The sequence below is a fragment of the Eretmochelys imbricata genome, chromosome 6 (assembly GCF_965152235.1).
Source record: "Eretmochelys imbricata isolate rEreImb1 chromosome 6, rEreImb1.hap1, whole genome shotgun sequence".
NCBI classification, from domain to species: domain Eukaryota; kingdom Metazoa; phylum Chordata; order Testudines; family Cheloniidae; genus Eretmochelys; species Eretmochelys imbricata.
In genome coordinates, this window is record NC_135577.1 from 15,382,323 (window position 1) to 15,408,295 (window position 25,973).

At 49.4% G+C, this 25,973-nt stretch overlaps 1 protein-coding gene across 1 annotated transcript in view; it reads right to left on the reverse strand.

Moving 5' to 3' along the window:
* Positions 1-3,301: 3,301 nt before the first annotated feature.
* LOC144266475 (NACHT, LRR and PYD domains-containing protein 3-like) overlaps positions 3,302-25,973 on the reverse strand; it is a 42,690-nt gene continuing 20,018 nt past the window's right edge. Inside the window, 6 exon segments of the mRNA XM_077819915.1 lie at positions 3,302-3,318; positions 5,243-5,355; positions 19,967-20,137; positions 20,442-20,612; positions 22,144-22,317; positions 25,396-25,485. Coding sequence (XP_077676041.1) covers positions 3,302-3,318; positions 5,243-5,355; positions 19,967-20,137; positions 20,442-20,612; positions 22,144-22,317; positions 25,396-25,485 — 736 coding nt within the window.

Consider the following 25,973-nt stretch of genomic DNA (forward strand, 5'->3'; position numbering starts at 1 on the left):
GGTGAATAGTTCAGAAACCCAGATAAATGTATTTCTTAATTATTTTGTAAAGGCTTCACTAGCCAAAAATTGACAAATCTGACATATTGGCTGAGAACATTACAACTAGAGCAGGTTAGAAAATGTTTCCCTCCCTTCATTCCCTCACCCCCAAAATATTCACCTTTTAATTGCGGGGCGGGGGAAACCCAAAACAAAAAATGTTTTGGTTTTCAGATAAAAGGTTTTGAGTGTTCTGTTTTCTAAAGAAAGACTGAGAATTTGTGAGGAAAGCAGATATTTCTAAAATCAATTTTCTGTCAAATGACCTTTTTGACAAAAGAATTTCTACTAGTTGTGCTGCTGTCTACTTGTCAACCAGGGAATTGCCCACTGGGTTTTCCACAGGTGCTCGACTAATTTTTTTTTAAAAAACCTCTTACTCTGTGATCAAGTAATGCCAGCCCCTGCAGCTTATCAAAAAACAGCATTTCCATCTTTTGGGAAATTCCACTATTTTGACATTTTTTTAGATCCTAAATTGAAGAGGTTGAAATATTGAAACTTTTCCCAAACAAAATGTTCAGAAGAAAAACTTGATTTAGGAATGTTTAAAGGTTTTGCTCCTACTTTTTCCATGTAAATGAAACATACCAACATCACTGCATCAAAACATTCTGTGTCAGCTCAGGCTGATATGACTGAATGTGCCTGCCAGAGCTGCTGCTGAGTCTCTTGGGATCCTCCTGCCTCCCTTCGCCCCGCTGGGGTGGGCGCCATGGCCTGACTGTCTCCCATGATGCACCACAGTCTCTTCCTGTGACTGAGCTCTGCAGTCCAGGCCCATCATGGGGGACGTATACTGGAAGGAGAACCAAGCCAATAAGTGAGAATGGGGGGATGAGGGACCCAAACTACAATTCCCATGGGGCACTACAGCAGTTCAGACAGACAGAATGATTTATGTCGACCTGCCCTGAAATGAAATGTTTTGATTTTCCTATTTAAAAAAAAAGTCAAAAGAGCTTCGCAAAACTCAACATTTTTCCATAGAAAATTTCAATACTGAAGAAACTGTAATTTTCTATCTAAAAAAATGTATCAGTGGGAAATTCCAGACCAGCTCTACTAACCGCTGTACAAACGCTTGGGGAGACACTATCCCTGCCCTGAAAATCACACACACACGGGGGGGAGAATTCTCCCCCCTTCTACAGTCCCTGCACACTGCTGAAGCAGCATACAGGGCAGTAACATCTACTTAGCTGGCAGGGCAGAAATTCCCCCACTGCTAGCATTGTGCCGGACAGTCACAGGCTGCTCTGTGCAAGCCCCGGTGTAGGAGATGGGAGGAGGGGGTGGGTTGTCTAAGTTACACTGTCGGCTGTTTCAGGCCTTGACCAGCCTGGAGTCAGAAGGGCGCAAAGGCAGCTTAATGCTACTTTGGCCCCCTCCTGTGTGTGTGCAGCGCCTCCTGGAGACACAGAACACGCTCCCATCCTCAGCCCGTACAGATCAGCCCAATTCATTGGTTCATGAAGTCCACACCCGTCTCTAGGTGACTGGAAGCCCAGCACACACGGTGACAGATTCTTTTGATACAGAAACTTATTTCGTCTGTCATCACTTTCTTACTGTATTAGGTTTAGACTTGCGTGTTTTATTTTATTTGTTTGGTAATTTACTTTGTTCTGTCTGTTATTACTTGGAACCACTTAAATCCTACTTTTTGTATTTAATAAAATCACTTTTTACTTATCAATTAACCCAGAGTATGTATTAATACCTGGGGGGGGGGAGAGTGGGCAAACAGCTGTGCATATCTCTCTATCAGTGTTATAGAGGGTGAACAATTTATGAGTTTATCCTGTATAAGCTTTATACAGGGTAAAACAGATTTATTTGGGGTTTGGACCCCATTGGGAACTGGGTAGCTGGGTGTTGGAGACAGGAACATTTCTTAAGCCATTTTCAGTTAAGCCTGCAGCTTTTAGGGGACGTGGTTCAGACCTGGGTCTGTGTTTGCAGCGGGCAAGCATGTCTGGCTCAAACAAAGCAAGGTTCTGGAGTCCCAAGCTGGCAGGGAAAATGGGCTTGGGGGCAGTCTCAGCATGTCAATTGGCAGTCCCAAGGGGGTTTCTGTGATCCAACCCGTCACAGCGTGACAAAGCATCACTCTTAATATGAGACATACATGGACCAGATTATAAAAAACGATGTTCTGTGGTTAATATTTTCAATTCTTCACCCACAAAATGTAAAAAGTACAATCTCTTCTTCAAATTTAAGATTAGAAGGGATGATTGAGGCTGGTTATCCTAGAGGGAAAGAAACAACATTGCCTGGGCCAGCCTGTGCTTTCCCATCATATCTACTGGATGCTTTTTAAAGTGGAATTTTAACTTTGAATTTTCATGTTGTCAAAAATTTGTGGAGGGGGGTCTCTTTTTTGAAAGAAGAAGTTGCTGGTACATTTGCAGACTCTTAAATATGTCTTACCGATGTCTCTTTCCTTGCAATAAGAAGGAATTTTACATGAGATGTACACCAAATATTTTTCTAAATGTTTATTACATGTTTGCCAGTATTACAGTACATTTCACCAAGTTGCAGGACAAAACGTAAGATCTCGTCAGACTTTTTGTCTCCGGGATCTCAGCTGGAAATATTTTCCAAGAGAGAGACTGATATTATAAAAACGAGGAATAAACACCCCAAGACACCTCCACCCCCTCTCCTTGCCCATCACATTCACCACACCTGAAGCAACAAGACAAAGAAAGCATTGGTTGGATTCTTGGGAGAAGGGGTCCTGAGCTAAGCAGTTTGGTCAGTGAGACTGCCGAAGCATGTGGTGAGAAGACTACTTTGAATCTAATGTAGCTTCTTAAGTAAGGCATCAGTAAACATTTTATCTCTATTTTTCTTGTAACCATTTCTGACTTATGTCTCATTACTTGTACTCATTTAAAATCTTATTTTATTGTTCTATCTAATCCAGTGTGTTTAAATGGAAGTGTTTGGGAAATTCTACTTGGAGTGGCAAGTTCTGAGCATATTATTAAGTATTAAGTATTTATTAATTATTATTCTGCATTAATATTTCTGTGGGAACTTTAGAATTAATTCAACAGCTAAAGTGAATTTTAAGCTACTCCATGAATAGGGAGATTTCCTAATATGGATGCAGCTGAAAGAAATCTGAGCTAGCTATATTACTGCCATAATACAATGAACTTGTACAGTGAGGTGACTGCTTTGAGATTCAGAAATGTGCAGATCTGCAGCCTGCCCAGGTGCCTGAAGGATTCATTTCTGTCTTTCAAAAGGAGCAGAGACCTGAAAAGAGAAACGTGTCACAATTGTCACTTTTAAGAATAAAGAGTTTCAAATTTGGTGTTCGATTGCCACTGGTCAACAATAACTTGCTAATTCTGCAAAACCTGGATGAAAATCATTGTACTGTGCTGGTTACACTCCCGATGCCAGTATGGCATAGCATCAAGAGTGGGCATGGTTCCATGATATCAGTACTTGTGCAACAAACAGACCCAGGAATTGAAGAGGAATTAGGTAACTCTTTATTTCTGTGTATAAGGTATGTCACAGTTTCAGAGACAACTGCACCTTTGATCCCCCTCCTGGTCTTCCTCGAGGGCGCCCACTTAAGTTTCAGGCTCCCAGCCCTCACCTCCCTCAGTCCTAGTAAGCCCAAATCTTTCCAACCCTTCTGCAAGGGTTGGTGCCCCCTCGGGCAGAAAGCCCTGTCCATTTGCTGGATCAAAAGAAGGAAAAAGAAGGCTGGATCAGTTCAGACTCAGCCTTTTGATGCCAAAAGCCCTTTCCTTGTCTGTTGGTCTCTGAAAAACCCTGTTGGTGTCAGTAGATTCAGTCCTCCCCAGGGGTTGGGACCTCTCTGGATGTTTTTACAGCCTCAGTGATTCACCTCAATGACCCCCCGTACACCCCACTGATTGTAGTTCCTGGAGCAGCTGTGAGTTGCATACAATCCTTGGCCCACGTGATACATAAACCATTCACAACCTTAATACAATATGGTCCCCAAAGATGCTGCATACGGTTGCAATCTCTGTCACAGTGACGACTGATACTAATAAATGATTTTTTCCCAATCCTACAAACATTTAGGATTAAGGCCTTAATCCCTCTGCAATGTCCTTGTGCTCTTGAATCATTCCCGTTACTCCCTGAAAGTCCAGGGGCTCACTAATTCCAGCACAGGCTTCCTGCTTTCCATGTACTGAAGGAGCGTTTCTCTTTGGCTAACTGCTCTTTAAAGTCTCTCGAAACCCTCCAAATGCCCATTGTTACATTCACCTGCCATATTTTATGTTCTTGCCCATTGGCTTCACTGGAGTTGGAAGTTGGCTTGTTTAGTTTGAATAACCTCTTGAATCTTGCCATTTAACCCTTCCTGCTTCCTTTCTGGTTTAGGGCTGTGCACGCCTTCTGCAGCTCTGTGGTATAGGTGAGTAACCTCCATGCTGAAGCTAAGGATTGTAATTCCCTCACTTTTGGTTGTAGGGTCTTTACTGTGAGCTTCCCCATTTTTAACAACCTCACTCCCTCCAAATTTCAGTGTCATCCAGATAGTTCTGGCAGAATCTCTCCCCTAAAGATGTTACACGCAGTGTTGTGGTCACTGTCACTACCTGAACCAACTTCTTTCAGTCAGCTAGGACTAAATTGAGAACAGCCTCTCCGCTCGTGTCTCCTGGAACTGGCATTTAAGGTTACAGAAATGTCCGGTCCCCTTGTGTTGTTTTTATGATTATATTACAATAGCACCTAGAGGCCTGAACCAGGCTGGAGCCTCACCATTCTCTCTGGGACTCTAAGCAAGGGAGCAAGGGACCAAGAGACTTGCCACATAAGCTTTGTAGCTCTCTGGCCATTTTAAGTTTAGCTAGGCAAAGAAGAAGCTTTCAGCAAGAGATGCTTGAACTGAAAAATGGAGTCCTCAATGTACAGAGTAGAGATTCTGTTTCAGCATAGACCCCTGATGGCTTGGGGGAATTAACCCGTTGTCTCTCATTAACACCTATGATTTCTTAATCCTCTGTATGGCCTTTTATCAACCAGTGAAGCCAATATGTAGCAATGCTTAATAGCAGAACAAGTCCAACCTCCTGACAGTGCATCACAAAAATATTCCACATCATTTCTGAACTCCAAGACATTAGTCTACAGATGAATGTATGACGCTTAGATAGAAGACATTCCATCCTCCTTGTCTTTGTACCCGGGTTCTGACGGCTGGATGCTGCATTATGCACAATTGACAAACCAGGTTTTATCTTCTGCAAAACTTCCAATTCTTTGGTTGTTTTTTCATCTATGTGGATTTCTGACAAACTGTGAAAACAAAAAGGAACCATGACAAACAACTATCAACCTAAGGTCAAGCTTGTAAATATTTATCAACTTCTTAATGGAAATGAAGCTTAATAGAGTATTGCAATTTTAACCACAGATTAAGTCAGTGTTAAAGTTACAATAAGACAAGACATCTTTAGAAAGTATAGAAATGCAGAATTAAGGTCCTCCAACAACACTAACTCTGCCCTCCTAACCCCTGCCATCCTGTGCACCCTCCATGTCAGGTAGATGTGTGTCTAACAGCATCACTGAGTAACAAGTTAAATCTGAGACAGCGTGGCAGTTCAACCAGGAATATCTCAAACCCCACGTTACTGTGGAGTTTTGTCTGCAGGCATCTTAAACCCCGTCCAACACACGTCATGCAGCTGAATGTACCTAACCGACCGGCAAGGGCAGAGGAGATGTAAGACGTTCATTGCAGAAGGGAGCTGGATCACTGTGGAGAGTGAATGATCAAAACGGTTGTCAAATATCCAGGGGCCGACAGGAGGAATTTCTATCAGGGAGTGGAGGGACCTTTGGTGCTTATAGGAAAAATCAAACCACTGTTTCGCTTTTCTATTTACCATCTAGACTTACTGTACAAACATGAATGAATTTAGCCCCCAGCACACCTGTGAGACAACCCCATTTAACAGATGAGGTAACTGAAGCACTAAGAGATGACATTTTCCAAAGCCTGTGCAGCCAAATCTGGCAGGCTGGGCAGCTACAAGGGTTTCCTTTTTGCTCCTCTGGAAGCTCAGAGTGTTATTTAAAAGAAGGGAGGGCGTTAGTCATACATCAGGGGTCTGGTGGGAGTATGGAACAAAAGGAGAGAACAGGGTGTGGTTAAGGGCACAGCGGCTCATTTTGAATTATCAAAGCCCTAGCACGGCTCCCATGGTCCCAGACACATGCTGCTTTCATCACTCCAGGCATGGAACTAACTCACAAGGTGCAAGTTCACACCCTTACCTCCTGGCCAGGCGTTAGTCCTGACAAGATGCTCCACACCCGGAGACCCCCACTGCGCACTCATTATCAAGGCCCAAAACATACTAGACAATCACAGATGCACAAGGAGTCAAGACACTATGGAGAACGACACAGACAGAGCAACTGTGGATTCATGGAAGAGAATTGGGGAGAATGAGAGGGAGGGGAGCCAGAAAGGAGCCCATCAGCAAGTAGAGGAATATTGGGAGGTGCTGACTAAGGCCTTCCAGGAATTATCTATGGGCCAGCACTAATTTCAGGACCATTCCCCATAATCAGTATTAAATATAGAAATGTAATTTTATGTACCACACAGACAGCCAGGGGAACAGCCAAAGCCTTCAAATGGCAGCTCGGAACCACCACGCACTCATGTGTTTCTACACAAAATCATTAAGGTTATCTGGGAAGCTGAGGAAATTCCTCAGGACTTCAAAGGTGTCATAGTTGCACGATGCAAAACTGAAGGGAACAAATCTGACTGTGGTAATTGTCAGGGTATCTCCCTGCTACCGGTAGGTGGCAAAATCCTAGGTCACATTTTGCTCAATTGGCTTGTCAAGATAGTATCGGAGAAGTTTCTACCAGAGACCCAATGTGAATTTAGATCAGGTCGGAGCACCACAGACATGAGTTACTTTTGTGAGACAGATTACAGAAAAATACATTCAGCAAAACATGGAACTGTATGCTGTCACCACTGATCTTTAAAAACCGTGATCAGAAATGGCCTCTGGAAAATTCTAGAAAAGTTTGGCTGCGCCACCAAATTCATTAATACATGTCAATTCCATGAAGACATGACTGGTCAAGTACTCTCTGATGGTGGCTTCTCTAAACCATTTCCCATATCTAATGGGGTGAAACAAGGCTGAATGCTGGCACCAGCCCTTTTTGGTCTCTCATTTGCAACCATTCTGAATTACGCAACTGACAACCTTCAAAAGGGCATCTACCCCAGGTACAGATTGAATGGAAAACTTTTCAATCTCCAAAGGCTTACTGCAAAGACAAAAGTTCTTGAGAAACTCATACATGTAGCTCTTTTTCCAGATGAATGTGCTCTATTTAATCAGAGTTAACCATGACCTACAGCTTACCCCTGATGGGTTCTCAGAGGCAACTGTAATAGTCAGAGCGAGCCTGGTGCAAGATCTGAGGCCTGAGCCAGAGGCTGTGAACCAGCATCAGGCCATGTAGTAAAGCGATGCTTACGAGTTCACTTTCCGGTACATGAACTTCGCAAAGTTGCTGCTAGCATTGCCAAAACATAGGCCCTCCTAAGAAGTGCTAGGCCCTAGATATTTACAAAATACATTCCAGAAGGCCGCTACAAATACACCTAGCATAAGATAAGATGTTTTGACAGAATAATGAAAAGGGATGTTTTGTCTGAGATATCAGGAATAAGGTACAAGGGGAGGTAACAAAAATGTGGTACGTAAGTTGTGTATCCCAGTTGTTTGTCTCAGTCTATAAATGTCCGGGTACCTCACCTTAATCCTTTATGTGGCCACGGGGACAGTGGAGACTCCCACTGCTAACTCAGCTGCTCCTTGCCACAGGGCACTCATATCTTAATGTACTTGTGCAAGTTGTTAGGGCTGTGCCTTGAAGGCAATAAACCCGGCCAAGTGCCTTTGTCATCCAACCATGCCTGTGGTCCTTCTCTCTGAGTAACACTGAGGTCTGTTGAATTAGCAGGCTGCACTCTCTGCCAGTGCTGATAACATCGGGGCTCCAAGGACAGAAGCACTGAGCAGATGAAACAGCTTGGCAGCCTTGACAGTGTCGGAGCAACAACATTCCACCCTTCAGCACTTAACTACAAGAAACATCAGATAGAATACAAAAGGCAACCCAGGCCTTCAGAAGACTTCGCCATTGGATACTCAACCAGCACATCATCAAACAGTCAACAGAACTGATTATATACAATTAAGGGTATGATTCTGTTACAGAGGCCACGGATCCTATGACTTTCCCAGACCCCTGTGACTTCTGCAGTGGCGTAGCTGAAGCAGCTGTCATCCCCGGGGCCTGCTGGAGCAGCAGACTCGCGACTGAAGTGGTGGTGGTGGGGGATTGGGTCAGCAGGGCTGGAGCAGCTGTCACAGCCAGTCCCCAGGGCCACCGGAGCAGTGACCGGTCCCAGGTCCCCCACAGCAGCGGGCTGACGTGCAGTCCCCTGGAACAGCTGGCCATCGGCCAGCCCTGGGGCCCCCAGAAAAGCTGGCCGGTGGCTGGCCCTGGAGCCGCCACAGCAGCAGCCCCCAATCGCTCCCCCGCAGCACTCCCACTGTTAGTCCCCCCACCCCAGGGTATTTTTAGTAAAATTTGAGGGACAGGTTGCAGGCTTCTGTGAATTTTTGTTTATTGCCCATGACCTCTCCCTCACTTTTACTAAAAATACCCAAAACAGAATCTAAACCTTATATATAATGCAGCAGTGATAGTGTCCCTTTCATATGGATGTGAAACATGGACAGCTTACCACAGACTTATTAAGCAACTTTAAAAATTCCACATGAGCTCTCTCCACTCCATTCAGAAGGCCAATGACAAGACAAAGTCTCAATCATTAACATCCTTGAAAGAGCAAAAACCACCACTGAGGCAATGATCATCCAAGCTCAGCTTAGATGCACAGGTCATGTTATCATAACCGGCAATGACAGACTTCCAAAGAAAGCTCCCTATGGTGAGATGAAACTCAGAAAGCTCCGGAGGGAGAGTCAAAGAAAATGTTTCAAAGACACCCTTGAGCCTTATGTGGCTTAAATATTGATAACTTTGAAGACACAGCCAAGGACAGACATGAATGGAGAGCTTCTGTCAGTAACGGTTGTGAACAGTTTGAGGAAGACAGACAAGAAAAACTGACTGAAAAAAAGGGCCAAGCATCATGCAAAGTCTTCCATGGGAGCCTGTGTGTTTGTGTGTGATTTGTTTGCAGTCTTGTTCCTCATAGGTCAGGCTATACAGCTACAAGAGAACACATGTAATGCTGTGACATCATCATCAGATATGACAGCCAGCCATACATGAGTTACTCATAGATTTAGCAACGATTGACTGGTTCGGTGTTAGGACGGAAATAGCATTGCTACTGTGCGCAGTACTCATTGGAGGGGTTGGGGAAGGGTAACCCAATTGCACCCTTGTATTATTTGGTGAATAGTTTAGAACTCCAGAGAAAAAGGGTTTTTTTAATTGTTTTGTAAAGGGTTCACTATTCAAATATTGAACAAAATTCTACAAATTGGCAGAGAGCATTTCAACTAGAGCTGGTTAGAAAAGGTTTCCATCCCCTCATCCTCCAAATGTTCACCTGTTAAGTTGAGGGGTGGAGAAACCCTGAAAAAAACAAAAATATTTTGGTTTTCAGCTGAAAGTTTTTGAGTTTTCAGTCTTCTGTTTCCTGAAGAAAGACTGAGAATTTGAGAGGAAAGCAGATATTGTATGTCAAAATTTCCATTTAGTTCTAAACTAAATTTTCTGTCAAATGAATTTTTGACAAAAAAATTTCAACCAGCCTGCGGCAAATTGCCGGCACTACTATGATGGGTCTCATGCTTTCTCTTCTAGAGGAGGGGAGCGGAGAGGGAGGGACTCGGGCCCAGCCTCTACTCCGGGTCCCAGCCCAGGGGCCCTAGGGATAGCGGTAAACCACTTGAACTAGCAGTTCCTTCCCCTAGGCTACTTCCCTCTCCTGCCCTTCAGCTTGTGGGGCTTCCTGCCCTCCCTCTGCAAAAACAGGTGTCCCTTTACCTAGGGTCTTGGTCTTCTTAGCCCACCGCAGCACTTCTCCAAACTCTCCTCTGCTTCCCTCCAAACTGCTTTCTGCTCCAACACCAATCCACTCTGCTTCAATTCCTCCCCTTGTCTGATTGAAGCAGGGGGTTTTTATCAGGTGACTGGCTTCAGGTGCTTTAATTAATTTATAGCAAACTTTCTTCCCTCTACAGGGAAGAAGGCTCCCTTCAAATCCTCTCCTGCTGCCCTCTGGCCTGGGCTTTCCTTGCTTTTTGCCCCTGCTTTAGTCCTCGTCCCCCCCCGCAACCGGGCCAGGCGCTTTTTCTTCGTTTTTTTTTTTTTTGCTGTTTTTTTTTGCTGCTGTTCGAGTGCTGGTCGGCTGCCAGCTTGCCTGCCAGCCCCCCCACGCCTGCCCTCGGATGCTGCTATTGCTTCAGCTGCAATCCCCGGAGTGGGGGGGGAGGACTGCCGACCCACTCCCCAGAGGAGGGGAGTGGACGCCCCCAGACCCAACCGTTTTGCTGTTCGTTTGTGGACCCGCAATAAATCGTCTTCTTATCTTTGCCTGGTATATGTGGAATGCTCCACAAAGCCCAGGAGAGAAGACAGCCAACAAAGACATCGCCCAGGGAAGCTACAAATCATCGTGGAGGGGGCCGTAAGACTGAGTAACTTTTGAACTGTACTCTCGTGTGCGGGGAGTTTGACTGTGTCTTCACTGCATTTGTAGGGGCACAGGGGGTGTGGCACGGAGCTGCCCCCCGATCCATCGGTGCCCCCCCCAACACTACTACAACCGTCACGGCCCCCCCGCCGTCCGTCCCTGCTGGCAACCTGCCGTCTGCTTCTAGCCTCAACTGCTTGCTTTGAATTTCGTCATCCAGACCAGACACAACAGCCGACTAAACGAGACTCTTTGGATAAACGCGTGTGGATCCGCATTCACCCCCCCCACCCCCGGACTGCCCACCCCACAGTTTGCCCCTACTACCTGACCCCAACTCCTGTTTCCTTCCCCTCTTCAGTCTGACCCATTTGGCCCCCCCCGCCTGCAGCCCAACAGGGAGAAATGGTTAATCTGCTTCCCCACACCCTCCTCCTTCTGGTGTCTCCCCGTCTCCCCCTGCTCACGATGGCGGGGAATGAGAGGGGTGAAGCCCCTCTAACAACCTCAGTTGCCCCTTCCCCACCTACCCCCCTGCCCAACCCCCAAGCCCCCCTCCCCACCACTGCTGCCAAAATACCTGCCACCTCCCCCGCTGGGGCATCGGCAGCCGGAGGCACTGGGGCGACTATTGCCGCTGCTACGCCCACCGCCCCCCCAGATTCTAGGAAAACCCCCCCGGTTAGCTGGAAAGGCCAGGGTGCGAAGAAGGGGAAGGGCCCCGCCACAACCACCAAGTCCTCCATGGCAGAGGCTGCCCCCACCGCTGTGGCCTCGTCATCGACCATGGCATCCCTCCCCGCTGTTCCCTCCACCAGCTCTGCGAGCGTCCCTCCCCCGGCCCCCAGAGCGTATTCCCGGGCGGTGGCAGCCCTGCCCCTGCCTGCCGCCTCGTCATCTCACCCATCCACTGCCTCCGCTACCATCAATAGCGGCCGGGGCCCCTTTCCCACCATGACCAGGAAGCACGGCGTCCGTTGCCTCCTGGTGTCCGCCTCGCCCCACGTGGAGACATACGTGCAGGCATTGGCGAGGGTGGTAGGACCTATGGCTATTGTGGCGGCCTCCAAAATGTACGGGAAGGTCGTCTTTTTCTTAGCATCGGAGGCTGCCGCTCAGGAGGCGGTGGAGAAGGGTCTGGCGGTGGGGGTGGTGTTTGTCCCCCTGGAGCCGCGAGAAGACCTGGGCGTTCGCCTAGTCCTGACCTCCGTCCCACCTTTTCTACCCAATGCCGCCCTGTTACCTGCTCTTTCCACCCTGGGGAAACCCGTTTCTGTCATCAGCCCTCTCCCGTTGGGCTGCAAGGACCCCACCCTCCGTCACGTCTTCTCGTTCCGCCGGCAGCGCGTGATGGAGAGGTGCTTGAGGGGTCCTTCCTAGTCCCCTACCAGGGAGCCCGCTATCAGGTCTACTATTCCACAGGAGAGGCCCGGTGCTACCTCTGCCGATCAGCGGGGCATGTCCGAAGAGACTGCCCCTTGGCCCGGCGAGGAGGGGCACCCGAGACCCGGCAGGACATTGGCTCCGTCGTTGCCAACGCCCCTGGCCGCCCGACATCTGAAACCACCTCTCCTCCTGCTCGATGCACCGCTGCTCCTGCCCGGGCCCAACAGACACCTCCCTTACGACGCCCAGACGAGTGAGGGATCCCCGCCCTTGCTGTTAACAATCCAGCAGAGCCTATGGAGGAGAGTGCAGCAAAGATATTACCGGGCATAGGAGAGGGCCCGCCCCAAGGAGAACGGCCCCCCCCTCATGCTGCCTCACTGTTACTCCCCCCGAGCCCCTGAACCATCGCCTCTGCCCCCCGACACGACCCCTGCTAACCAGCCCCCAGATGATGCTATGGAGGGCTGGACCCTAGTCCAGGGAAAGTGAGGCAAGCGGAAGGCTCGAGATCCGCTGCACCCATTTGATGCGGAGGCCCCACGGAAGACCAGGAAGGGAGGCACTGACACTGAGCCTTCTGCTATGCCCACGAGTGAGATCCATCCGCCGGTGTCGGGAGGGGAAGACAAAATAGCACTGGAGGGTAGACCCTCCCCTCCGAGACCCCTGAGGAAGCCCCTTCTGCCCGAATATCATCCGAACCCCCCGCGAACCCCGAAGCGACCGTCGTAGCGGGCGCCAGAGGGGAGCCCCCCAGGGTGGCAGAAGACGACCTCTCCTCCATGTATGAGGAGATCAAGGCCCTAGGTTTGACCCCGGTCACCCAGGGAGAGGATGACCTACTACTGGCTGGCCTCGACCTGGGCAACCTTACCCCAGTCCCCCTTTCCCCATGCTCCCTCCCCTTAGCCGCCTTCCCGGGCGAGCACCCTGCAGAAGGTGGTCCACCACCTGATGACATGGCTGCCAAATCCACCACAGAGCCTGCGCCTAGCATCACTGGGAGCCCCCTCCCCACCCCCTTAACCCTCAAATCTGTTCGGGAGGCACCACCTCTCAGCTGCTTGCCTCCCGAAGCCCAGAGCTTCGCCTCTGCCCCCGCCTCCACCCCCACCCCTGTCCCTGCCCAATCCACCTGCTCCTGCAATGCTATTGCCGCCCCTGGGGTTATTTCTTTCCTGTTTTTCACGGATTCCCCCCCCCCCAAGGAGCAGCCTTTGCATTTTCCTGCCACGACCCATTAGGAGCTGCAATTTTCCCTCTGCCATCCTCTTCTACCCCAAGGCTCGAGATGGACCTAATAACTTTAGCCTGTCAGAAGCCCCGTCGGTGGTCTGCACCCTGCCTGCCCGCCTCAGCAGACCATGAGGCTGCACCAAGAGCCCCACCAGGGAATAACCCGGAAATCACAACCCCACCCCCCCCATGAGCTGTGAAAAGCGTTGCGACAGTTTTTAGAAGACATCCGTGGCTCCCGCAACAGGGTACAGCTAGCTCTCCAGCTATGGGGGGACTTTGATCAAATCCTCCAGGCCACAAGGGCCCTTATAAAGGAGGGTAAAGGGAAAGGAAGGCACGGTGCCGCGGCCTACGGGCGGGCCCGCAGCTTCCGTGACGATTTACTCACTTATGGGATGGGTCACGGATTGTTGCGTGACCTGCCGGGGGCTGCGTACACCCCCGCCAACAAGGAACCCCCACCCCCCAGCCCTCCGCATGACGCCCCTCATTATTGCAACTTTGAACACCAGGGGCTGTAGGATGGCTCTCTGCAGGTCCCAGGTGCTCTCTTACCTTCGGGAAGGGAGGTACTCTGTGGTTGTCCTGCAGGAGACCCATACAGATCCGACCGCCGAGGACAGCTGGCGGCTGGAGTGGGGGGACTGGGTCTACTTCAGCCACTTCACGATCCGACAAGCTGTAGTGGCGACCCTGTTCTCCCCCAACCTACGGCCCGAGGTGCTAGGGGTCACTGAGGCAGTGCCAGGCCACCTGCTGCATCTCCGAGTCCATATGGAGGGGCTCATGGTCAACCTCGTTAACATCTATGCCCCGACAACGAGCCCGAAGCGGCTGCAATTCTATCAGCGGGTGTCCGATTTCCTCAGCACCCTAGATTTTCACGAGTGCTTAGTCCTGGGAGGGGACTTTAACACCACCCTCGAGGAACAGGACTGCTCAGGGGCTGAGCTGAGCCCGGCCGCTGCAAATATTCTCCGAGAAATAGTAGAACATCACTCCCTAGTAGACATCTGGTGTGACCACCACCCAGATAACACCTCCACGTTCACCTTTGTCCAGGTGGAGGCCCATTGGTCACACCACTCTCAGTTGGACCATATTTATTTATCCCGTTTCCATCTTTCACAGGCCCACTCCTCCAACATTCGGCCGGCCCCATTTTCTGACCATCATCTAGCCACCATAACAGCCTCCCTCCGTGCAGAGAGGCCGGGGCCGGCCTATTGGCACTTTAACAACAGCCTGTTGGAGGATGAGGGCTTCATGACATCCTTCCGGGAGTTTTGGCTGGCCTGGCGAGAGCAGCGGCATGCCTTTCCCTTGGCGCGGTGATGGTGGGATCTAGGGAAGGTGCGCGCCAAGCTCTTCTGCCGTGACTACACCCGGGGCACCAGCTGACGGAGAAATGCAGCGATAGAGCAGTTGGAACGGGAGGTCTTAGAGATGGAGAGGCGTCTGGCTGCTAGCCCCGAGGACCCGTTCCTCTGCGGAGCGTGCCAGGAGAAGCGGGATGAGCTCCAGGCCCTTGAGGACCATCGGGCCCGAGGTGCCTTTGTTCGATCCCGCATCCACCTCCTTCGGGAGATGGATCGCAGCTCCCATTTCTTCTACGCCCTGGAGAAAACGAGGGGGGCCAAGAAACACGTCATCTGCCTTCTAGCAGAAGACGGCGCCCCCCTCACGGATCCGGTGGAGATGTGTGGGAGGGCCCGTGACTTCTACACAAGCCTTTTCTCCCCAGATCTGACCGATCCTGGCGCTTGCAGGGTGCTCTGGGAGGAACTCCCTATGGTCAGCATGGGCGACCGAGACCGACTAGAGCTGCCTCTCACCCTGGCCGAGTTCTCGGAAGCCCTCCGTCGCATGCCCACCAATAAATCTCCGGGCATGGACGGGCTGACTGTGGAGTTCTACCACGCGTTCTGGGACATCCTTGGCCCAGACCTAGCCACTGTCTGGGCTGAGTCTTTGCAGGGCGGGGTCCTCCCCCTTTCATGCAGGCGAGCAGTGCTCGCCTTGTTACCGAAGAAGGGGGACCTCCGCGATTTACGAAACTGGCGTCCCGTCTCGCTCCTTAGCACGGACTACAAAATCGTAGCAAAAGCAATCTCGCTGCGGCTAGGGTCCGTGATGGTGGACGTGATCCACCCAGACCAGACCTATACTGTCCCAGGTCGCAGCATTTTTGACAACCTATTTCTAGTCCGAGATCTTTTGGAACTCGGGCGTAGAGATGGTCTGTCGTTCGCCCTCCTGTCTCTTGATCAGGAGAAGGCGTTTGATAGAGTGGACCATGGGTACCTTCTGGGCACTCTGCAGGCGTTTGGATTCGGACCTCAGTTTGTGAGTTTTCTCCAGGTGCTATACACTTCCGCGGAGTGTCTGGTTAGGCTCAACTGGACCCTGACCGAACCGGTCATCTTCGGGCGAGGAGTACGGCAGGGGTGCCCCCTGTCGGGCCAGCTGTACGCTCTGGCGATCGAGCCCTTCCTCTGTCTCCTCCGCAGGAGGTTGACGGGGTTGGTGCTGCGGGAGCCAGAGCTGCAGCTGGTCCTGTCGGCGTACGCTGATGACGTGCTCCTCGTGGTCCAGGACCCGGGGGACTTGGCGCGGGTGGAGGCTTGCCAGGCCATCTATTCGGCAGCCTCCTCCGCCTGAGTCAACTGGATCAAGAGTTCTGGCTTGGCAGTGGGGGACTGGCGGCCGGTGAGCTCCCTCCCACCCATGCTTCAGACCATCTGGTGGAGCGCGGGTCCACTGCTCTACCTAGGCGTTTACCTTTCTGCCACGCACCCTTCTCCGCCGGAGAACTGGCAAAATTTAGAAGGCGGGGTGCTAGAGCGGCTCCGGAAATGGACGAGGCTACTCCAATGTCTCTCCCTCCGAGGGAGAGCACTGGTGCTTAACCAACGAGCCGGTACCAGAGCGTGGACAGGACTAAACACCCTGGTCCCAGCCCCGGATTTCCTGACTGACCTTCGGACATTGATTCTAGAGTTCTTTTGGTCAGGAATGCACTGGGCCCCTGTTGTGGTTCTTCATCTACTCCTGAAGGAAGGAGGGCAGGGCCCGAAGTGTCTGCACACTCAGGTCCGTGTCTTCCGCCTCCAAGCCCTACAGAGGCTCCTTTATAGTGCAGGTAGTTCGACGTGGACCATATTGGCGCACGCCTTCCTGTGCCGCTTCCAAGGGCTCCGATACGACCGGCAGCTCTTTTATCTCTGTCCGAGAGGTTTTCCGCGAGACCTCTCTGGGCTGCCGGTCTTCTACCAGGACCTCCTCCGGACCTGGAAACTGTTTTCAACGGCCAGGTCCATGGCGGCCACCATGGGAGCAGATTTCCTCGCGGAGCCCCTGCTACACAACCCCCAGCTCCATGTGCAGGCGGCGGAGTCCCGCTCGGTGTGCCAGAGTTTGGTCCTGGCGGAAGTCACGAGAGTCGGAGACCTCCTGGACTACGACCGGGGAGACTGGCTGGATCCCCTGACGCTCGCTCAGTGCATGGGGCTCTCCAGACCTCGTACCCCCCGGTGCGTACTTCAGGAGGTGAAGGCCGCCTTGATGCCCACTGCTCGGGCTTATCTCAACCGAGCCCTGCGCGAGGGTGCACCCCGCTCACCCTCTACCCAAGGTCCGCCGGACCTTTCAATTGGGCCCCTACCCCGTAGATCCCATCAGACCCCTCGCCCTTTCACTGCAAGCCGGCTGCATGAACTGCAGCCGGTCAGCTTCCAAATCGCGCCACGGAAATATCTATACACACTCATGCTTCACACCCTTCACGCCCACACCCTGGTGTCCCGCCCCGATACAAAGTGGCGGGACCTCCTGCCACCTTTAGAGGGTGAGCAACCCCGGTGGGCCAGCCTGTATTCCACCTTGGTCCCAAGGCCCGTCAGGGACATTAGTTGGCGGCTCCTTCACGGAGCTGCGAGCACGGGCGTGTTTTTGAAACGGTTCACCCCCATCCCGGATACTTGCCCTTTTTGTAATGTGAGGGAAACCCTGGCGCACATATATTTGGAGTGTGCCAGGCTGCAGCCCCTTTTCCAGCTCCTCACGAATATTTTACTATGCTTTTGGCTACACTTTTCCCCTCACCTTTTTATCTACACACTCCCCATCCGTGGCCCCACAAAATCGTAAGATCTCCTGGTTAACCTCCTCCTAGCCCTAGCTAAAACAGCCATTTATAAAACCAGATAGAGGAGGTCGGCTAATGAAGCGTCCTGCGATTGTAGGGCCGTTTTCCGATCCTCAGTGCATTCACGTATCCGGGCAGAGTTCCTCTGGGCGGCGTCCACCGACTCCCTTGACACCTTTGAGGAGCGGTGGGTGCTGACTGAGGTTTTCTGCTCGGTGACCCCGTCTGGTTCCCTCCATCTGACCCTTTGATTGAGGGGAAGAGAGAGAGACCCCAGCCCCAGCCGTTGCCGCTGTGGATACCATCATTACTGTCACCTAGGAGGGGTCCTATCACACGTGGTGTATGTCCCCCCCACCCCCAAACTGCTCACCCCGCAGCTGTGCCCATCTTGTCGGGCACTCTCAGGAGAGGAATAATCGGTGACACTGGGCGTGGCACTAGGTAACTCGAGGGGGTGGAAGACCATGAGTGTCGAGGAAGCCCCCCAGCTCTGGGCCCAGGCTAGCCTGAACACTTCTCCCTCCTGAAGGCTGCTGTGTTATACCTTGTGTTTGCTTTTGTTTTGTTGCATAGTTTTGCTTTATTTTTTTTGGTGATTCTTGTAAGTGTTACATAAATAAAAAAAGGCACTCTCCTGCTAAAAAAAAAAACAAACACTCTCCTGCTGCCCTCTGGCCATGCTGTATCACAAGCCCTAATTTCAACCAGTTCTGCTGCTGACTTCTACTTGTTAAGCAGGGAACTTGCCCACTGGAGCTGCTGCTGTGTCTCTTGGAATACCTCCTGCCTCCCTTCGCCCCACTTGCGTGAGCACCATGCCCTGACTGTCTCCCATAAGTCACAGTCTCTTCCTGTGACTGAGCTCTGCAGTGCAGGCCCATCATGCGGGACATATGCTGGAAGGGGAATGCAGCCTCTCAAGGTTCCCTTCCCACTCTGAACACTAGGGTACAGATGTGGGGACCCGCATGAAAGACCCCCTACGCTTATTTCTACCAGCTTAGGTTAAAAACTTCCCCAAGGCACAAATCCTTCCTTGTCCTTGGATGGGTACTGCTGCCACCACCAAGTGAGTTAGACAAAGATTCAGGAAAAGGACCACTTGGAGTTCCTGTTCCCTAAAATATCCCCACAAGAACCTTCACCCCCTTTCCTGGGGAGGCTTGAGAATAATCTACCAACCAAACAGGTAAATCAGATTCTTAAAAAACAGAACTTTATTATAAAGGAATAAAAAGTAAAAGAAGCACCTCTGTAAAATCAGGATGGAAGGTAACTTTACGGGGTAATCAGATTCAAAACACAGAGGATTCCCCTCTAGGCAAAACTTTAAAGCTACAAAAAACAGGGATAAACCTCCCTCTAAGCATAGGGAAAATTCATAAGCTAAAACAAAAGATAATCTAATGCACCTTGCCTTATTTACTTACTCTTTTTGCAATATTGTGATTCATTTTAGGAGAAGGAGTTTTCTGACCTGATGCTTCTCTGCTTCCCCAGAGAACACACACCAAAGAGCACACACAAAGCCCTCCCCCACCCCAGATTTGAAAGTATCTTCTTTCCCCATTGGTCCTTTTGGTCAGGTGCCAACCAGGTTATTTGAGCTTCTTAACCCCTTACGGGTAAGGAGGAATTCTAGGCTACTCTTAGCTGTATGTTTATGACACAGCCAATAAGTGAGAATGAGGGGGATGAGACCCCCAAACTACAATTCCCATGGCACACTGCAGCAGTTCAGGCAGACACAATGATTAACGTCGACCTGACCTAAAATGAAATGTTTTCATTTGATTTTCCTAACACACATACACAAAAAGTTTTCCCATGGAAAATTTCAATTCTGAAGAAACCAACATTTTCTATCTAAAAAATGTATCAGTGGGAACTTCCAGACCAGCTCTACTAACTGCTGTACAAACAGTTGGGGAGACACTTTCCCTGCCCTGAAAATCACACACACATGGGGGAGACTTCTCCCCCCTTCTACAGCCCCTGCACACTGCTGCAGCAGCATACAGGGCAGCAACTGCCCCTTAGCAGGTGGGGGGGAAATTCCCCCACTGCTAGCATTGTGCCCGACAGTCACAGGCTGCTTTGTGCAAGCCCCGGTGTTGGAGGCTGGAGGAGGCAGGTTACCTAAGTTACACTGTCGGCTGTTTCAAGCCCTGACCAGCCTGGAGTCAGAGTGGCATAAAGGAGGCTTAAAGCCACTTTGTCCGCCTCCCCTAGGTTGCACTTATGTGAGCAGTGCCTTCTGGAGGCACAGAACACACTCCCGTCCTCGGCCCGTACAGATCATCCCAATTCACCTGATTGGTTCATGTAGTCAATACACAGCTGGGTGACTGGAAGACCAGCGCACACTGCAATGGATTCTTTTGATACAGAAACCTGAAGTCACTTACTCGAGCTTCTCTAACTTGCAGTTTGGATGTTTCAGTCCTTCACACAGAAGCTTCAGTCCTGAATAACTCAGGTTATTGCCGCTCAGGTTCAACTCTCTCAGGGACCGGTTTGTGCTGAGCAGAGAGGAGAGATCTCCACAGCAAGCATCAGTCAGATGGCAATCCCAAACCCTGCAGAGATGGAGATGTGCACAGTGAACAGACAGTAGGGTGACCAGATTTCCTGATTTTATAGGGACAGTCCCAATATCTGAGGCTTGGACCAGTAGAAAATGGATTTTCATGTGGCTGTGACGACCGTTTGTGTACAACCATAAGATGTAATGTACAAAATATATCCAGTTTCTCCTGCAAATGCAGGTTGATTTCATAAGTGAGAATAGGACCTCAAAATATTATCAGTGCAAAATTGGACAGGACTTTTGCAAAGGCTGGTCTAACAAGAAAAGTATCAAGGAACCCAGCAATGACTTACACTAATTTCTGCAGTTTACAGCTGGGATGTTTCAGTCCTTTACACAGAAGTTTAATTCCTGAATCTCCCAGTTCATTCCCACTCAGCTCCAGCTCAGTCAGGGACTCGTTTGTACTGAGGGCAGCAGAGAGATCCCCACAGCAAGCAGCTGTGAGACGGCACTGCCACAACCTGCAACAGAGAGAGAAATAACCATCTCCTTCCATAAAGGGGTCAATATTTGCTTTACTTAGTGCAGTGACTCTTCCTTCTTTCTGGTAACTTGGTAGTTTCAGTGTCTATAAAGCCTGTATACATGTCACCCATTGCATTTAAATTAGTCAAATTAATTACATGACGAATTCCTGACTCAGATTTTATTTGTGCACAGTGCAAGAAGATTTTCAGAATATTCCAGACAGAGTCTGGGTCATCATCCGAGATTGCTATAACACAAAATATATGGCAGAATGTGGGTAAAACACAGAGCAGGGGACATACAATTCTCCCTCAAGGAGTTCAGTCACAAATTTAATTAACACATTTTTAACAAGCGTCACCAGCATGGAAGCATGACCTCTACAATGGTGGCCAAAACATGAAGGCGCATATGAATGTTTAGCATATCTGGCATGTAAATACCTTGCAATGCCAGCTACAAAAATGCCATGCAAACATCTGTTCTCACTTTCAGGTGACATTGTAAATAAAAAATGAGCAGCATTATCTCCCGTAAATGTAAACAAACTTGTTTCTCTGAGAGATTGGCTGAACAAGAAGTAGGACTGAGGAGACCTTTAGGCTCTAAAGTTTTACATTGTTACCATCTACATTTGTAAGTTGTGCTTTCACAATAAAGAGATTGCACTATGGTACTTGTACGAGGTGAACTGAAAACTAATATTTTTTGGTTTATCATTTTTACAGTGCAAATATTTGTAATAGTAATAATATAAAATGAGTACTGTACACTTTGTATTCTGTATTGTAATTGAAATCAACATACTTGAAAATGTAGGAAAGCATCCAAAATATTTAATAAATGTCAATTGGTATTCTATTGTTTAACTGTTTGATTAAAACGGCAATTAATTTTTTTAAGCATGATTAATTTTTTTGAGTTAATCATGTGAGTTAACTGTGATTAATCGACAGCCCTAGTATCAAGCACATTTACACCTGTATGACTGCGTCTACCCTTGCAGGATGTATCAGTCTTGGTAAAGTGGAGAGTGAGCTGGGGACTAGCAGGGAGAGGGAGGAGGCAGGTCACACCGGATTTTAAGGAAGGGTTACAAGGCGCCTGAGTTTGTGGTTATGGAATTCAGTAAGAATGGAGAAGTCGAGCTGCACGGCTAAGATGGTGGCAGAACTGAAGGAAGTCAGCACAGTGGTTGGACTCCCACCACTGATGCTCAGTGAAGGATCCATCAACACCACTTCCTGTCCTACGTGTTGACACATCCTTCTCCTGCTGAGTTTGCAAGACTGGGTGCCTAAACACATGGTATTTATTACTGATTAATAAATATTCGCATTGCAGTAACATGTAGAGGCTTCAACCAGGTCTAGGCCGCAGTGTCCCAGGTGCTGTACAAAAATATGACAATCTCTGCCTCAAACAGCTATTAGGCTAAAAGCTAGGACAAAGCAGGTGGGTGAAACAACACAGAGATGAGTGAAAAAGTCACGTACTAACAAAATATAGCAGTGGGTTACTTACAGCAGTATCTGCAGTTTACAGAGTGGATGTTTCAGTCCCTCACACAGATGTTTCAGTCCTAAGTCTCCCAGTGTATTGGCACTCAGATCCAGCTTTTCCAGGGACCAGTTTGTAAAGAGGGTCTTAGGAGAGAGGTCCTCAGGGAAAGCAGATGAGAGTTTGCAGCTGGACAAGCTGAAGGGAAGAAATGAACAGATCAAAGTTACCTCTGCACTGTATGAAACAGTTACTAACCATGTGTGGTGGGTGAACTCTCCATTCGGAGAGTCTAGCCCCCTGCCCCACATGAGGCCGGCCGCTACCCCACCCCGCCAGAGCCAGAGCAGCCCCAAGCCCTCCACTGTGGCTTGAACCCCCCCAAATCCCACATTGCAGCCTGAGCCCCGCCTGCCCGGGTTCCAAGCCACTGGCCCAAGCCAAGCCCACACCAGCTTCAGGGGAGAGGCGGAGCGAGGGCGGGGCCTCAGTGCACAGTGTGGGTGGGGCCATGGCCTGGGTTTGGGGAGGCTTAACCTCCCCTGGTCTATTATATCTGTGGTCCATGTTACTAACAGTTCTGTAACTGTTGTTCTTCGAGATGTATTGCACACGTCCTTTCCACTTTAGAAACATCTGCAGGTCCAGTGCACTGTTGTCAGAGATTTTTCCATCAGCAGGGGCGGCGTATGGGTCCTCCGCTGGCACGCGCTGCCATGTGATGGTATAAAGGCTGGAGCTGCCCCTGACCCTCCTCAGTTCCTTCTAACCAAAAAGACTAGCTATAGAGGGATAGGAGGGTGGGATGTGGAATGGACACATGTAACACATCTTGCAGAACAACAGTTACGGAACAGGTTAGTAATTGTTTCTTCTTCTTCTTCGAAACAAAGTGGAAACCTAAAGTGGAACAAACATGTGCTGTCACTCAAAGAACCACCGCTTAGTGATAGATTCCATCTGGGGACTTCCACAGTTTCATAGAGTTTAAGGCCAGAGGGGACCACCAGATCATCTAGTCTGACCTCCTGTAGATCACAGGCCACGACACAGCACCAGGTCACCCCTATATTAATCCCAAAGACTTTAGTTAACCAAAACATTTCAGTCCTCGGGAAACTAAACTGTTGTGCATCAGTGGCAGCGAACAAGAGAGACTGAGGCCCTTGCAAAGGCAGGGATGTGATTTCTCGAGATATACCCAGACGCTATCAGCAGGTGATTCACGCCCCACACTGCAGGCAATGACAACCCCTTTCCCCCCACCCCCGCCAAAGTCCCTGCCAATCTGACCTGGGGGAAATTCTTTCCTGACCCCAAGTCTGGAGATCAGTATATGACTGAGCATGTGAGCAAGACACCCCAGCCAGGCATCTTAGACAGATGGATTATCTGTACCATCTCAGAGCACTGGTCCACTCCATCCAGTGTCCCATCTCCAGCTGTGCCTAATTTCTGATGCTACAGAAGAAGGCAGAAAAAACCCAGACTACACCAAGCCAATTGTACATTGAAAAAAAAAATTCCTCCCTGACCTCTGCAGCATGAGATTTGATTTTTGTCATTACCTGAATGCAGAGCTGCAAGCAGCTTCATGAGCATGTCGAGGCAATGCAGGCACAGTATGAGTGAGGCATGTGGTCTGGTCTGGTGGAGGTCTGACCATCTGGTCAATCCAGAGGTTTACAGCTGGGGCAGCCTGACCCCCAGAGATTTTTTTCAATGCACCCACCCAAGCCTATCAGGGACCAGTAGCCTGCTTCCATCTCTAGGGAGCCTAAAATTTAATTCTGGGGGAACTGAAAACTATGGATAAAACTTCCCAGTACAGTTACACTAGGGAGACAGGACAGCTTAATGACACTTCAGGAAACATGGGCCCGATAACCAGGGGCCTGATCCTGCAATCCTGCCTCACACAAACAGTGCTTACTACTAAATAATTAATTACTAAGTGAAGCAGTGTCCCCTGGACTTCCCGAAGACTGATCACATGGAGACGGTATTACAGGATACGATTCTAGCAGCATTCTCACACCAGAATACATAAATGAATAATCTTGATGATTTACAGTTTTCTAGGCAAAAAACAATATACCCTTCTGACAAAATACTCGTCTACCTTACCTTCAGAAACATGAAAAACATGGACATGATTGATTAATAATTTATCCTTGTCCTCTCTCTCCCACCCCCTCCCCTTTCTGCTCCCCTACCCGCAATCTGTTTGTTATGCCCACTTGTAATGCCTGGTCTTCACCTAGGTCGCTGTTTCCTTGAACCATGGTAGCACATTCAGGGGAGTGGGGTGGGTGGGGGTCAGATGGCTGAGAAGTACGCACAAGTGGGCAGGTGCTGAGAGTGGGACAGAACAGACAGAGGTGGGGATGAAATGAAAAGCAAAAACAGAGCAAGTGTGATTAACTTTTGGTCAGTAAAGGGCAAAACACGTATCACGTTAGAAAGACGGATTAAAATAAATAATATGACGATCTCGAGTGCGGGGGGGGGGTCAAAGTGCACTAAGGAACTTTAGTGTGCGGCAGCAGGCCCCACATAGCCAGTTGGTGCACGGCTCCCCCGCTTGCTGCACATTAAGCCCTAAGTAAGAACCGTAGCATTTGTAGTACCTGCACAGAGCCATAGTTTAGCCAGGCCACTAGGGGGCCATATGTGAGAAGCGTACAAGTTCTCAGATAGCAGGAAATGAAGGTCACTTGGTCACTTACCCTAGTGTTTCAAGTCTCTGTGCATTCAACAATCACCTCACTGTCCCCAGGAGACAATTTAAGGAAGAGAACAGAGGACATTTGTTCTCTTAGGGGCAAATCCAGTACCTTTCCCAGTGGCCAATCCAGTACCTTTCCCAGTGGCCACAGAGCAACCCTGTATTCCTCTGTGCAGGGGTACACTGGGTGTGTGAGATGCAGTGCAGAGGGTGGGTCTCTCTCTCACCATTAGCAATAGGCTGGATTAGTTTCTGTGAAGAAACTCCACAGCTGCTCTGTGCCCTGGTTGAGGAGGATTCCTCCACCTTGTGCATCAGCCTAGCAGCTGGCCTACTTACTGGGTGGGGCAGAGACAAAGGTTTGCCACACAGTTAATTTAGTGGTTTCATGGAGTTTGATTCTTTAGATGTTTACTGTGATTTGCAGCTCAGAGTTACATTTCAAATGGAATACAGACTAATACCAGACACTGGGCAGAAATGCATTGCTACCCAACTCCTGGCATAGCAGCAGTCACAAAAGGGCTGTAAGAGAGGAGTTTGCTTACGATATTGTCTTCAGTTTACAGTTTGGATCCTTGAGTCCTTGCAACAATGCGTATGCAGTTGAAGTTCTCGGATCCTTCATCAGTGGGTGCCTAGAAGAGAGAACGCGAGTTTTAAATATCATTTCCTAAAGGCAGATTTCCCATCTCTTTTCCTGAAGATGATGGGGTAGGTTTTATTCCACAGCAGACATTTATTAGCCTCTTTAAAAAGAAAACAAAGAGAAGTATATGAAGACCCCACAGTCCATTGTTCTGATATCATGTTAGCTATTCATTCCTAAGAGCGGTGTAACCCCCACTAATCCTGTGTAGCATCTGCCCCATCTAGTAGCTTGGCCATATAAAACAGGGTTATGGGTGAGCTGCTTCTTTCAGTGAAAATCCTGCTATCCCTTTTCAGTTGGGCATGGGAGAAGGAATATATCTCAGAAGAATGGAAAAAAGGGTTCTTAATCAAACTCCCTTACAAAGAAGATTTGAGTGACTGTGACAAACGGCACAAGAATACACTGCTTTCAGGCCCAGGGAAAGTTTTCTGTGCAATCATCCTAAATCAGAATTAACTTAGGGCATGGCTA